The sequence below is a fragment of the Macrobrachium rosenbergii genome, chromosome 17 (genome assembly GCF_040412425.1).
Source record: "Macrobrachium rosenbergii isolate ZJJX-2024 chromosome 17, ASM4041242v1, whole genome shotgun sequence".
In the NCBI taxonomy this organism is placed as follows: Eukaryota; Metazoa; Arthropoda; class Malacostraca; order Decapoda; family Palaemonidae; genus Macrobrachium; species Macrobrachium rosenbergii.
The window spans coordinates 20521026-20537281 of NC_089757.1; the positions used below are offsets into that span (position 1 = coordinate 20521026).

A 16256-nucleotide genomic window follows, 5' to 3' on the forward strand; every position below is an offset into this window, starting at 1 on the left:
CCCTAATCATCACAGCTGTGAATCATCTCAGTCTTTGAGATTTCAGTCTATTTTTCAGCCTTTAAACTCCACATGTTACTGCTAGTTCATCATTCATAATACACACTTTCAGTGAATCAACTTTTTTAATATCCATTTTTAAAATCTCTTCCATGTTACCTTGTTAGTCCCCATCTGGAACAGAACAGTTGTAAGAACTGTCCATTTGTCGCAGCAGGATTCTCAACTCGTTCTCCCCATTTGTTCTTGTCATATATTTTGGGAATTGAAAATCTTTTACTCTGCGTATGTTTTCAATCATGAATACTTCTTATGACACTATGTTACAATCAGTATAGAGTATGGGGTTCACATGCATGCCTTTCCAACAACAACTACATTACCAAGCATCCAGAAAGACCTGTACAAAAGTGTTTATTCAACTTGATTACAGCTTCTTGTCACACAAACTTAATATTTATTGGCTAAATGAATGACTGCTATAGTTGACATCCTGAGATTTTTGATTGTGTGCTGAGATAAGAAGACTGTTTTAACAGAAGCACAAAGGGATGTCAGTGACTACAAGGGGGAGTAGGGTTTAAAACTTGGTGCTGCATGTTCTACTCCAGGGCATATTGTGCACATCCAAAGTTTATTTTCTAATGCAAGTGCCATCGCATTCGGGAAGAACCTGTCGGTCAAGAACTCTGATGGAAAGTCATCATACAGATCACATTCATCTCCTTTTACTTGGGACATTGCCCATAGGTCCTTGGATTCCTTTTCCTTGGATCCTGTGGTGGTTGCCCAACAAGTATGTAGTTCACCCAGCTCTTGAGGGACAAGTTGCATCTCACCTAAGGTGTGCAGCTGCAAGGAGGTGTGCGTAGGACTGGCCTCCTCCCTTTCTCCTGTCTTCCTTCCTCTTCCTGTAGGCAGAGGAACAGTGAACAAACCATCACGTGCTGGACGGGCATGCATGCAAGTGATCTAGATGACTTAGTATCCTATCTATAATGTAGCTCCATTTGGATTTAGTAGATGCGAATCCTTCCTTCTCCCTAGCAAGGGGAGAGAGGGACTGACTATGAGCAAACCAGTTGATTATTCTTAGCTTTATTGTCTCCAACACTGTGGGTTCATCCAAACCTTTTCGAATCAAGGATATTACATTCCTTTAATTCGAAATGCCCAGAAGTCTGATGATTGAACATCTCTCTTGTACAGATCAGAAGTATGGTCTCTTTCCTTTGCTCTTTCATGGCCAGGAAGAGAATACCCAGGTGAGCCGAACTACCAGTCATTTCAGAAATTTCCTTAGAATCCTCCCTCTAAAAGTAAGTCTCCCATATGAAAAAACCAAGGGTTTATATTTGTGTAGGAACAAATGACAAATTTTTAAAGTAATTTGCATTTTTCGTAACATACAAACCTGAGGTCTTTACATAAAGGACCCACCTCTTACCACCCCTTATTCTCTTACCTGGGCCAAAAGGTAAACTGCGTAGAATTGAATGGGCACCGATTTGGTGGGAGGTGCTTCTGCCCCACCATCGGTACCCTTTACCATAACCACCTTGCAAAAGTTTAATGGCTGGATTTTCAGCTCACTGAAAGTTAATCCCATACGTAAAGACCGCAGGTATGTAAGTTAGGAAAAATAAGGATTACTTAAAAAATTTGTCTTATTTCAAATCATCTGCTGTCAAATGTCATATGTTGCATATAGGAATTTGGGTTGTATCTTTTCTTAGTAAAACCAGTCTAAATAGAGAGCAGTAATGCACTTATACTAATGTTCCCATCATTTTATTTTCTCTGACTTATTGAGAAAGAACTCAAAAATTAAATTTTTTTTTTGTTTCTTACTGAAATTCTTGGTTGCTTTTTCATTTATTCATAATTAAATTTTGTTTTTCAACATTAGAGTTGTCTGAAATGGTAAATTTATTGCAAATTTTATCCAGGGATGCCGAAATACAAAGACAGCAGGAATGGGAGAAACAACGACTGCAAGAGCTTATGAATGTTAGGCAGCGTCAACAAGAAAATCTTTTATCTCTTAAAGCTAAGAATCAAAGCTTAACCATAGAATTATCCACAAAAGTAAGTACAACTTTGTCTTTTACCCAGCTGACATTTTGATATGGTATAAGATTTCATCTTCATATAGCTTTTTAGAATATTTTGCATGTAGTTTTAAAACACAGTGAATTATGCCATTTCAGGAAGATCGTGTGAAAGAGTTAACTCAGAAAATTAGTGAAACAAGACAGGGTGTGACTGAGGTCAAAGCAACGATCGATACGATGAGGTCTACGAGGGATACTTATATGTCAGAAATGAATCAGTTGAAGGCATCTGCTCGAGATCAGAACCAAAGGTTTGTTTTTCTTAATTTTGTGTTGATGATCAAGGGTCTGGTATACAGTATTATGTACATAATACTTTACAGTATGATATGTGGTGGTTGTCCTTTGTGGATGTTTTGTTTATTAATCTTGAGAGGTGTATAAAAACAAAGCAGAGTAGCACATTTGCTTCATTGCAAAAGTTATAAGGTGAAATCTCTAGAGAACTTTTAAGATAAGAATAGTTCCAGTGGGATCTAGGTTATTTTATATCATTGCTTGCAAAAGAGCTTTGGTTTTAAATTTTGCTGAAATGTTTAGAAATGTTTGTCCTTTTATCTGTACAGATTACTGGCTCTTAATCAGGAGAAGGCTCGTCTTAAAGCTCGTAATGCTGCAGCTGCTGGAGCCAGTGGTGCAGAGCAAGCAGCTGTAGATGCCTCTCTTACAAATAAGCAGATGGTCATTAAACAGTTGCAAGAGAAAGTTGAAGAATTAGAAAAGGAGGTACGTATAAGTTGTGTGATTTTACTGACTCTCCAGTAGTTTTCCAAATGAGAAGACAATGCTTTTGCAGTGGAAGACATTTTTCCACAAACTTTTTAATTGTAAAGTATTTTACTTTGTGTGAAATGGACCCAGCCACAACCATTCAAAGGGTTGAAAGAAGAAAATCCCATAGTGCATGTGTGAAAAAGTTCAACCTTTATCTAGAAGAGTTAGGGGAAGAGAGGAAGGTACTGAAGATTGTTTTATTTTAAATGAAACATGTCTGAAAGACATGTGTTATTGTAAAAGTGGTGTACAGTGAAAAAATCCCACTTACACTAACTTGAAAAGTTTAAAGAAGAAAGGTTCCACCACACCTGCCCAACCCACAGTCTGCTGTCTGCCATGATCCATAGCACTCATTTGTGTATGCCAACTCCCATCTGGAAGAGTGGGGGAAAGAGAGACAGACTGAAGATTATTAATGGGTTTGCTTTAAGGAAATAAATTCATACCAGACTTATCATTCATAATTACCTGAATCATGGTGGATAAGGGAAGATGAGGCAGAAGAACACAGAAAAGAATAGAAGACTCAGATGTAGTAAGTCCATGGACCCTGGACTGGAGCTGACAATGACATCAGAAATCTGGTTAGCTTCTACAAGTAATGAATAGAACAGAAGACATATCCCTGCATTATACACATGCCAAGCACCTGAGGTGGAAAGACAGGTGCTTCAAGATGAGCACACATCCTGAAAAAGAGAAAAAATAGAGGATTGGATTACATTTGAGCCATGACGGTATACCTAGGAAGCTGAGGAAGAAATAAAAAAGAGGATCCTTGAGGTAGTCTGATTTTGAAGCAACATGTCTGCTAATGAAGATCTTGGAAATCTGAATAAAGAGTGCAAGGAAACAACTTATCACTAGGTGGTACTTGCACCAAGTACTGAAACATAAAGGTGCCAAGAGACAGTTTGATCAGGAAGTCAGAAAGTGATAAATAAAGCAGTGAAAGCAGTTTCAAGGAGTGACTCAGAGCCCCATTGAAGTGTGTGAAACAGTTGAATAAGCATGAAAGGTTCCATTGCTGTTAACCCTTTGAGGATTTTGGGAGGGGGGTGAGGAGTGTGTGGCAAAATCTGTCTGCACCAGAACACTCGCCCTTCACTGAGTGAAAATGCTTAGCAATAATTTTCTTGTTACCACTCTGGGTAGTGTTATACTTCATGCTATTTTAATGACTTTGGTGTCTTTTTAAATCTAGTATTAACTTTATCATGATGTTTAAAAATGTTAAAAGAAAATCACATTATTTAGCAGTAAAGAAAAGTTTTTGTTACTTTTTAAAAAATTCATGAAAATATATAAATTTTTTGGTATAGTGCTAAAGTATTGTAAATTACCTTTCATATTGATATACAGCATAATTCATTAGCGTTTGTGCCACATCACAGAACAGTCATTGATAAATTAATATAACTGAAAAAAACAGAAATTTTTAATGTTACTGTTTTTCAAAGATTTGCCAAGGTTCAAATATACATAATGTAAACTTTTGTTATTTTTGCATTCACCAGCTACCAGTGAAAAGTTAAAATGGTAAAAATAACAAAATGCACACCAGTAGACATCCTCATAAAATGAAGTAAGCAGAGTGAGGTATGGATATCTGAAAGAAAATGAATGGTACAACATAGTAACAGGAAAAAACTCACCAGCATTATCTGAAGCTGTTATGCCACATACACAAATGAGAAACTGTGTCCTTGCTGCCATTGGAGCCTGCTGTTTCACTTGGAGTAGGGCTGTTTTTAATGAGTGGATTCCTAAGAACAAATAGTTAATGCACTACCTAATTGTAGTTTATAAGATGTTTGGTGTTCTGAAGTACTTGCAGTATCTAATTAGTATATTTTTTAAGGTCCTCAGACATTGTTTCTGCTTTTTCATACTTTATCCCTAAATGGACGGGCATCATCATATGAGTGTCTATAACAGGTTTTGAGTGATGGACAGGCTAACTCATATGAGTGTTAATATTATATGCCGTACGATTTGGTTGAATTTAGCAGGAAAGATGTTCATAGCATGTCAGTGGTCAATAAATGACTTATGGCAACTGTGTAGCTCAGCACAGGACAGAGGGGGGATTAGTGTGCCTTGAGACTTGATGGGGGAATGCATTACCCATCTCTATCCCATGACATTTTTTTATTTATTTGCCCATAAGTATACCCAGAGATTGCTGTTGGTTTTAGTTCTTATCTTTTACGATAGTATGTCAACTATGATTGTAATTTTGCAAAGAAAAGTGCAAAGAAATATTAGAAAAAACATGTATACCTCACAAAAGTTACTGCATCTCCCCATCTCAGTAAATCTCATGAATATTTTACAACAAATATACTCAGAATTTGTTACTGATTTTAGTTCTTATCTGTTATGATACCATGTGAGCTGTAATTATAATTTTACAAAATAAAATAAAATAAAAAATTATTAGAAAAAAACGTGTATAACTTGATAAAATTAGCATATTTTTACAAGTATCTTGTAAAAGAGGCCCAGGGTTGTAAATAGTCACTTTCAACTTCCTGTGGAAGGTAAGGAACAATTTTTAGAATTTTTTTTCGTACACCATGTGCATTTACATATCTTCCTCTTTCCATTGATGTGTTTTTTTCTTAAACTGACCAACCTTAAAGTTTGCCTGGTCTGGAGGTATGTTTGATATATAGTTAGCCCATCCCTTAAGGGTTAATAAGGACATATTTATTCTTGTTCCCATTTTCTCATAGCTGGCCTCTAAAGAAGAAGACGTTAATAACAACATCACAGACCTAAACCAAATGAAGGACGACATGAGGTTGACAGCCGAAAGATGCGTGGAGATCTACACCGAGTATTCAACGAAACGACAAGAGGTATGTTAACTGGGATCCAGATAATAGTTTTTGATGATATAGCTTTGTAGACTATTCTTTTACCCCCACGTTGAATATTGCACAGGCATTGTTCTTAATTTTGGTCCCTATTTGCACTGAATTTTATCACAGTCACTGTAGCTATTTTCCCTGCACAGTTGCTTCTAATTTTGTTTATCTTATTTATGATCATGTCACTCCTTGCTTAAGTGATAAAAATTTCAGTAATCTTTTTATATTGATAGAAGGTATATGGTTTGAAAATTTATTGTTAAGACTGAAAGCTCTGCAGCCTGTTATACGTATATGTCATATAACCGCTTACCTTGGTGTTAGTTGAAAGCTCCCAAATGTAATTAAGTAAAGCAGTAACAAAGTGCAAAGTTGATATGAGGTTTGATATTTTGGTAACCCTACTCATGAAATAACTGGGTAGTGTCTTGCAGCTGCTGGCATGTTGGCTTACATCCTTGAGCAACAGTGATGGATCTTTTACACTATAAAATTACATTTTATTGTAACAGATAGCCTTGTATGATTTTAGCAAACATCAGAATTGATCTTAAGTATCTAGTTTTTATACTTTAGTTAGAAAGGTATTTTGTTGTGGTCTTGCCATGTTTATGTAAGTTAATTGTCACCAAGGAGAAACATATAATGAAAAATGGTCTATTTTGTAGTTAAAGATTGTTTCCTTTATTGAGTAGTACTGATTAATGCCTATTATTCATATTCTTCCTTACCTACATTACATATCATGATGTGAATTTTATTATTTTCCCTTTATTGATTGAGGCAATGTTAATGGTGATCTCTGCTAAACTTTGATGAAAGTCACATTATTGTAGCATCATAAATGAAATAATAATAGAAAAGGAAAGGTATAAAGTGAGGCATAAATTAAAGGAAATGATGGACCAACCTCTTTGAAGATGAAAGGTTGTAGAATCATGGTTATACAGTTTATGGTAGAATCATAATAATTTGTAGTTAAGAAATTCACATGTATAGATTTTCAGTAATATTAAAGAAATCCCTGAAGGCTGTGCTTTGACATTTACTGTAGTTAAAATTTTGAAGGAGTATTTTGGTAATAAAGCAAATAAAGGATCCCCTTTATATAAACTTCATTAAAAGTAGCTACACTTTGAAATAATTGTCTCTAGAAAAAAATTGCTATTTCTATATTTTGTTGTTCCCTGTCAAGAAGTCTTTGCATTGTCCTTATCTCCCCATGCTATTCTGCTTTCTGCTTACTTTGCCTGCACTTTGGTGTAGATGAGGTATGGCTCTACTTCCAACACCCGGACATTTCCGGACATTTCCTTTGCTTCTTATGAGATCCAGGAGATGCACTCGCAGGAGGGTTAAGAGGCCCCATTATATCCAAGCATATATCCACAAACAGCAGAAATCCACACACTGAAACACAGAAATAAAGATAAAACGGGCAAATCAAACCAGCTTTAGAGAGGAGAGAAAAAACAACACATCCTCTCTCAAAGGCAGTAACAGAGTAACTGATGAAGTCATGGAGTACTGCTTGGGTGTGGGTGGTCCCACGTGACTTGTGACTAAGGACAGATGCCACTAGTCCCTTGCATGTACAATTTTATTGATTTTACCAGATTCCAGCTGGCACTAGAAGTTTATCCTAATTTTAAGACCTCAGGTTTGTTAGTTATGAAAAATCCAAATTAATTTAAATAATGTGTAAAAAGGTATACATTTTATGATTCAAATAAAAAGTCTCAATACTTTGATTACGAAATGAATTGAGAAGCACAGGAAACATTAGGAAATGGGTTCCACAGTGGTGGATGCTTTTCGAATATATCTCATTGTTAATTGCCGTATTTCTTGGCATCAAAGACACTCTTTAATAATTGCCATATTTCTTGGTATCAGAGACACTCTGACCCCAAAGATGCACCCCAATTTTGAATAGCAACATTTTAAAAAATAAGGTGGCAACACCCATGTTTTTTCAAGTTCATTGATTTTAATATTAAGCAAGCTAACTTGAAGTTTACATACTGACAAACTGAAAAACTTAAACAGATTACAAAGTAACATATATGATGTAAACTGCCCAGATGTGTTGCATCAGAAATGTCATTTGCCAGCGGTGTCTAAGTGTGTGCAAACTGATGTGGCTACAGTTGGTGCAGTATTTTAAGATTTTGATAGTATTGGTTATAGGCTCAAGCAGCAATTTTTTTATTTATTTTTTTTTTATCCCAGATAAAAGAAAACTAAACATCTTTATATGGAGGAAAAGCTTTCTGTTTGCTGACAAATATGGCATATCATATGCTAGCCTATTATAAGTATGTACTGTTGCTAAGATTCAGGCAGGTTTCACCCAGCTATTCAGGAACTTTGAGCTTTTAGCCTTATACATATATCATTTGTATCTGAGTCTGAAACCAGTGACTTGGTTCTTGGTGCACAGTGAAATGAAAAGGTCAGAACTGATACATTGAAAAATAGAAGACATCAGCTTCAAGATGCTTCTTTATGTTTTAGTTGCATTGTAACATTATCGTAGTGTGCTCTTTCTACTTCTTATCTGCTCCATTGTCCCTTCAATGCTAGCCCAAGGGATGGGTTTTGATTTCATAATAAAATGAAAAGGTTAGCATTAAGGTTTTGAGGTTTCAATTCTGTTATTCTCTACAAAATTGAAAGGTTTTAAAAAGATTATTTACCAAATGAGGGGTCTTGAGTGTTAATAAAATTGTCATTGAACTGAGTAGGGTTATAGGGATAAAAAATGCAACAGTTTAAAATTTGTACCCTGTGGTGGAATTGGGTTAAGAGGTCAGATTGGCAATGTTTGAAATTCTTATGTCTAGCAATAGATGATTGACAGTAGCTTATGATATGAGAATCTATGGTTGTATGAGAAGAAAACCGATGGTTTAAGCAAAAATTTCAAGGCAAGCCTAAGGTACCATCAGTACTTGTTGTACCCTCATGTTATGGTTTTAACATTACCTTGATTCAGTTTACAACTGTCATTCAAGAACATATCCTTGAGGAAAGTTATGGGAGTCTGGTATGTGCAGTTAACCCTTCTTTGTCCCTTGGCTTTATTGCTTACTGCAGTTTACTTTCATGTTCCCTTTTACCTCTCCCCACCTAGGTTACTTGTCTGCCTTCTCAACTTAACCCAGCTCCAGTTTTCAGTTCTCATGCAAAAACAAATCCTTCTTGCAAGTTGTGTGAATTTCATAACATGACTTATTGGTCTCATTAGACTCTGTCATAATTACAATACTATGTAAAACTGTGCATCATTTCATTGTTTCAAAGGAAGAATATCTAAATATGAAACTTTTTAAAGGCCATTCTTCAGGGAAATTTTGCTGTTCAGAGTGATTTAAACAGCTTGCATTTTCATTGGTAAAATGAGCAAGTTAGATATGAGTGAGATAGAAATTACATTAAGATTGCTGCCAACTAAATGAGATAATATACCTTTTGAAAAATTGATTGATGATTGCAGAAATGTAAAAATAAGTGGAAAATTTCTCATCACTGAACTTCATGATTGTAACTGACTTTGCATCCTGCAAACTACCATGTACTGTTATTTGAACTTACGTTTTCTAATAATGCTGTTAAAGATTTTTTCTTAAGAATGATTCATATATATCTTCTGACTACACTGGAGCATTTGGAGTTATGTTTGAAATTAAAACACATAGGACCAGAATTTTTTTGTCAGGTAGATGCAGATATCATGAACTGAATTCTAAGTAAATTTGAGGTAAGATTCTTCTTTGCATCTATTTTTCTCTTTTTAATGAACAATATTCCTGACCAAGAATGTTGAGGAGATCGTTAATGTCAATTAAAGAATTTAATGTTGTATTGAAACATTTCAGATAGACAAGGGCTTTTAGTTTCATTTCAGGTCATTCCTTTCAAGTAGCTGTTATTCAGGATGTGTAGTACTTTGAAGGAAAAAGTTTTTGTAAGCCAGTTGTTATTGAAGATCTCACACTTTTTCAAAGTACACACATGTATAATTAGAATATCCATAGTTTTTAAACTTGAGCTTCAGTCTGCTCGATATCCTTGTACATTGTGTTAAAGTTTTTAATGTAGATTTCTTCAGTCTTGTGTATTTTGTTAATGATTTTTAAGAAATGTATATATAGTTAGTCACTTGCATGAATACAGATGGAAGTTTTAAGGAAATATCTAAGTGATAGTGTTCACTTGTTCTTGAGGTACTGCTTTTTCCGTGTTGCAATGAATTGAACATTTATTCCTTATTATTTGTTTTGCCACCAACTCATCTCTCATATACCCCACATTCATGGTTTTCAAATGTGCCAAACACTGCTGTCTTTTATCTAACAGACAGAAGAGAATTTGTAACACTGCACAAGTGCCTCCTAGATCCTCAGGTCCACAAGTAGCTGCCTCACTCTGTATCTGCAATGTTATTAACAGTTGAGCAGAATCTCCTAGAATGTCTTTTCCAACGCATAATAAACTGTTATCTTTCTTCATAAATTCATCATCATTATTCATTTTTTAACCTCACAGTAATCATCTTGAAGGTGAGCAGTACTAAAATGTTCACCTTCACAGATAGTTAATTTTTGCTTGATCCGCTTTCTTGGATAGCTAGCATCACATTTTTCAAGTAATATGAAAGTACAATAATTACCATTCATCATTTTTAAAGGGGGTGTTTGTTGTTGTCTTATCATCATAGGGTAACTCCTCTTTTGAGTAACATACTGAACTTATGTCATCATAGGGGTTCACCTGATAGGACATCTCCTCTGTTGACGATGCACATTCCAGTCACAGTACTAGGACATCTCATCTGTCAATGGTGCGAAGTCCGTTGACAGTAGAGTACTTAGCACATGTCTGCATAAATCATCTTATCATAGGACATCCCCTGGGATTAGCCTATCATCTTATCTATATACAGTGGTGATGAGGGATGTATGTCATACAAGTTTCATCACTGGAGTCTGTGCCCCTGCATGGTTGCAGGAATTCCACTTCTTTGGCAGCGTGAAGTGATTGAGCATGCCTACTTTCCCTTATCAGTTTCTACTGCCAGATTGGTTATAATACCAATAACGTTTATACGAGAGCACTTGTCTTTAGAGGACTGATCTCCTCTGTAATATTTAAGAAGTTTTATGTTCATAAAATTTTGAACAATGATTCTTAGCTATGCTAAACCACTTTCACTTCGTGTATCGATGAAATCTTACTGATGAGGACAGTGGAATTGATCGAGACAGTGATCTCTTTCTTTTCTCGTAGCTTTCTTTTCTACCGAGATAGGTAAGAAAATAAGGCCTATTCCAACTGATATAACATTTTGTTTTGTATACAAATGTATCTTTCAGTGGCATACCCTTCCTTTCTCTAGCTAAAGGGGAAAGGAATGATAACAGACACGTATTGATAGATAATTTAGTTTGTTGTCTAAACAGATATATCTTATCAGCTGATTTGGAGACTATATATATCTATCAACTGATTTGGAGACTAAGTTCTAAAAACTTATTGTCAGTCAAGGAATCTGGAGCCCCTTTCCATGGTCCTCGAGTTGTTACGTTACTCCTGTGAGGAGTGGGAGATGTAGGCAGTAATTGCTGCTTAAAATCCTAAGTATGATAAGAACAACACCACGATACACTACTAACATGGTCCCCAAAGGTCCTAGTGTCCTTCCATGTCAGATCTGCGACAGTGGTAGTACTCAGACAGACAGACAAGTATTTACGGTGTAATGGCCAACGAGGAATCAAAAGCGAGATAGATGAAATGTCAATACTTTTTCGATGAAATCAAGGGATAGGACAGTTGATCTTGACTTCCGGTTCTCGTTCAACCTCGAAAGAAGATTGATCATACTCTTTCTTCTCTTGATCTCCTGTTGTTGGCTCTGTTCTGATCTGCTTATTCTACATATTCGAAGGTGATCAGTTAGATTGATCGTTTTCCTTCGATGGTCTGTGGCACCAAAGGTGTTACCCCCATAATCTAGTCTTTCAACCTAAAGCTAATGACAAGTTTGTTAGCTTCTAGCTGTCCGAGAAATGATGGCAAAGGGATCCTTTCTCTAGCTAGGGAACTGATCAACCAAGCGTACCATGAAACTTCCTACTGGACATCAGTACATTTCAGGTAAGATCTCTAGAAGGCAAAGTCATCCACATGTCTGTCACACTCAGAAAGGACATGTAGTTCAAGTACTAGGATAGAATGTATTTGTGAAATTCACATTCATATCCTCTAACCTTGGAGTCTTGACCATAGGCAAAAGGATCATTACCCTGCAATTTCCTGGTGGTCATTAGTACGTTTTAGGTAACATCTTTAGGGGCCACAGTCATCCATCGGTCTATGGCATCATTCAGGAAGAACCTGTTGATCTGGTACTAGGATAGAATGTAATTGTGCAGTTCACATTCTTATCGTTTTACCTTGGGTTATTGCCCATGGGTCCTTGGACTCCTTTTCCTTGGATCCTTGGTGGATGCTCAATAATATATATGTGTTGTTAGTGTTGGTTCAGTAGGTTTAGAGTTTGATGTCCATTGGACAATGATGAGTTAGCTAATCAAAGACTGAAGTTTAGTTTTCATGAATATGTTTACATTATTTGGGATTAGCATGTCTTTTCATACTTTTTCTCATTTTGGGTTTGTTTATTGATTTTGGATTTTTTATATTGTAAGCCCTAATAAGGAAGTTGGTTAACTATTAGTAGGTATTCTTGTGTAGAGCTTCATTTGTGTTTACATTTTTCTTAATTTATTATAAATTCTATTCATACATATTTTTTGCCTGAGGATTTTTAATAACCTAGAATAATATATGTCTGTTCATTTTGCTGCTTTTATATATATTTTTTTTGGTGTTCTTACTGTGTTATTTCCTATTATTTTTATTTGCTTTCATCTAACTGCAAGATGCAGCAGCAGACTTACCCAGTCTTGCTAAGTAGACCTTGTCAGGTACACATGTCTAATTTTGTCATGATCTTTGGTCCAGTGGACTCAAAGGAAATCTTTCCACCTACATCAGTGCTACTCAGCAAGGAGATAGCACCCTCCCTTTTGGCCCAGGAAAGGCAAGTGGTGTGTTGTGAAGTCTCTTTTTATGGATTTAGAAGGAAATGCAGACTTGTTTCCCGTACTGATTATTCTCATGCAAGTGGGATCTTGTCTCCATAAACTATGGAGATTGTGTCTACAGTAAGGATTGGCTACAAACTTTTTTTTCATTTCAAGTCAAAACTGCCACTTTCTTTGCTTCAAGTAGGATTTGATACTTATTGTTTAGATTGATGGGCTCCAGACATTGAACAAGGGGATGTCAATGCTCAACCAGCAGGGTGTATTGGATGGTTTGCCATGGTTTCATAGGCAGTTGGAGGGTGGTGGTCTGTCACTTTGAAATATGAGGAAAAAATATGCACAAGAGCATAGGATCTTGAACAATGCCAGCCTAAGGACAAATATAGTGATGCCTCTAGGGATGCACAGCTACCGGCTCTGATCACTGGAGACCTGAGGATCTATGAACACTTAATATGTTTATGGGGAAGCAAACTGTTTGGCACAAACTTACACTTAAAAAGTAGAATGTTCATTCAGAAATTTCTTTTTAATTTCAACTTTTGAAAAAAATAGTTAAATCTGTACAGTGGGTTTTATTTTGATATTAGTTTTGCTGTTAAATTAATATAAGTGGTGAATCGTATTTGAGTACAGGATTTTTGTACTCAAATATGTTTATTTTAAATTGAGTGAAAGCTTTAGTAAATGAATGCAGCTTTATGTGAATTGTTTTCCTTTTACTTTTAGGGGCAAGAATTTCTTATGAAATGTTGAATTCTTAATAGGACAAATCAGAAGTATTATTGTTGTTATTTGGAAGGCTGATATACTTCAGGTACAAGTGACCACTGAATTAAGAAGAAAATATTTTGAATTCTAAAACCTTTTTTATCTCTAAAATTTTCCTTTTAAGAAAAAATAAAACTTTAAAATTATGCTTATTATACAGCAAATAGTTCTACTGGATATAACAAGGTAGGAGGTTTTTTGTATTTTTTCATATGATAAACCATTAAGAATGTTTAAGTGCTTTAAGTTTTGGTGTGTTGACTTGCAAACCCCATGCTGTCATGAGACTTCAGTTATTACCCCTGTCCTGGTGGAGTAGGTGTGCATGACATCTACAGTTGCATTACTGAGTGATATGCTCAAGTGATTTCATACAATTGCATTTACTTTATGACTAACAAGAAAAGCTGCTCATATAGGTTCTTATCCAATATTTGATTTTTATCTTTGGCAAAATATGGGGAAATTCATTGTGCAGTTGAGCAGTGGCAAAATATGTGGAAATTCATTGTGCAGTTGAGCAGACTTCATTTTTTATATATTTGGTTGAACTGCATGTTATTCTTTTATCCCTTGTTAACTGTTAACCTGTAAGAGAGTAAATATTTAATAATTTCATGCATACAATGAGACAAGAGTTTTTTGCAGATACCTAATTAGTGTAAGTTTAATTACTGAATAAGAAAAGGTTATCTGCTGTTTGGTTGTTGAAGTTTGCAATATCTAACAAAATTACTTGAGATTACTGTATGCTTTGACCTGTGGAATAATATATGTACTAGTTGATACCGAAATATTGTGGTGCCTTGGTTTTTCTGTGTACTTATGTGTTGAAATTCAATGGGAGTGACTCCAGAATTAGTTGGTGATTGATAGGGGTGATCAATAGGGCTAAGTAATGAAATAAATTGAAATTGTTTTATAGGGTCACCTCAAAGTCCTTTGGCAGTGAATATCAAGTTTTGAAAACAAATCTTTAAAGAGAGTTTATCAGAATTCCCATGATTTTCAGTTAACCCCCATTATAAAATTTATAGAATATATTACAATTTTATATATATAAAAATATAAGCTTTTATAAAGATGTTCTTCAGGCTGACTCTGTGAGAGCTAGATAAATTAGCTCAGTGATCTGGTAAAACTACTTGATAATAATAGTAAGGCTAGTGTAGTATTCCCCTAATACATTACTGTATACCATAGAAAATTTAGCCTTTTGATCAACTTAGTGCAAGTGCACAAACTATAGTTATCAAGGACTCTTAGCTAGGGGAAACTTGCTGTCATTAAAAACATAAATGAAAGGAATCTGAGGATCATCCTAATCCTTATATGGTATGAGAAAGGATGTGATGTGCCAGTTGCTCATATTTTTTGCAAGCTAAAAGATAAATGAATGAATTAATTAGCAAATACTCCTTCCCAACTAGGTATTTCTAGTTAGCAAAAGTGAATCATGAAATATTTTTGCTCATTTACAAAGCATATGGTTCAGCTAAACTTAGAATTTTAGGTACCTCAGAGAACTGTAGTTGAAGTCAGTTCTATAGTAAAAATATTAGGGCTCAAACAGAAATAAAAATTCAAAGTAGAATTAATGACACCACTTTTGATTCTGCTGTAGCATCAAGTGTGACCCTTTATGATATATGAATTCTACTTTGTGTAAAAACACTATTAAGGGGAACTTCACGCAGCTCCTTTACAATAAAGTTACCTTTGTGAAGTTGTAATTACAGTTTCTCTGACAGTACTGTACACATGAAGTAGGACCTGTCACTTTATATGAAGCCCTTCAGAAGTAATAGTATTTATGTGTATCAGTAACTAGAATTAAAGCTACTGTATTCAGATTATTTTTTTTGATGTCTTTAAAGATTTATCTCATCTGTGGTTCCCCATTAATTTCCATTTTATCTAATGGTGTTTTTTAAAAGATTTGTTTCATCTTTAACTCATCAGTCATATTGAGCTCTCATAATTGGTCTTGAATGTCCCCAGACATATTGTTATCATGCTTTGTAGACTGAAGAAGTTGAAGAGCAAAGATAACTAATTATGCAGTTGGATCTTTTACCCAATGGTAACTAGCAATTTCCATAATTCTTCTTGTGTGGTGCTGCCAGCCCAGCTTTACAAAAATCTCCACAGCTTTTGCTGGGCAGTTCAGAAAGTATTCTATCATCAGTGTACACATTTGTCCATTAATTTCATATGTTCTTCATTCTTTACACTCGTCAGTCTCAATTTTTGCCCATTTTTGAGGCAAGTGTAGTTATAGTTGGCTGTTATTTAGCTCTGTATATTTCTTTTAAATTTTTAAATTTTTCTTGACTTTTATGTGTAATTAATGTATTTCAAGTATTTCTATAATTTATTCCATTAATTTCTTTATATACAATGTTTTTGGCACACAAACTATTGAATGAGTTGGTTAATAATTAGCACTAAGAGGTGAACTTGTAGGATTACCTCTAGTTGTGTGAAGTACTGATTTGGGTGTTTTACTACACTAATTTTTTTGTATTTTTTATAATTTCATTTTATTACTACAGTCATACCTATCTAATGGACATCCAGAAGGCTTTCCTTTGACTGAT

The 16256-nt window shown here is 35.1% G+C and overlaps 1 protein-coding gene across 25 annotated transcripts in view; it reads left to right on the forward strand.

The window, feature by feature from the left end:
* The window catches only part of LOC136847770 (intersectin-1-like), a 189529-nt gene that overhangs the window by 5342 nt on the left and 167931 nt on the right, over positions 1 to 16256 (forward strand). For all 25 annotated transcript variants that reach the window (XR_010855833.1, XR_010855834.1, XM_067119672.1 and 22 more), the window contains 4 exons: positions 1950 to 2088; positions 2211 to 2365; positions 2681 to 2840; positions 5630 to 5755. Coding sequence is in view for 23 of the 25 variants with exons in the window: in XM_067119672.1 (XP_066975773.1) it covers positions 2005 to 2088; positions 2211 to 2365; positions 2681 to 2840; positions 5630 to 5755 (525 nt within the window). In the remaining 2 variants the exon portion in view is untranslated. The remainder of the gene's footprint in view (positions 1 to 1949; positions 2089 to 2210; positions 2366 to 2680; positions 2841 to 5629; positions 5756 to 16256) is intronic.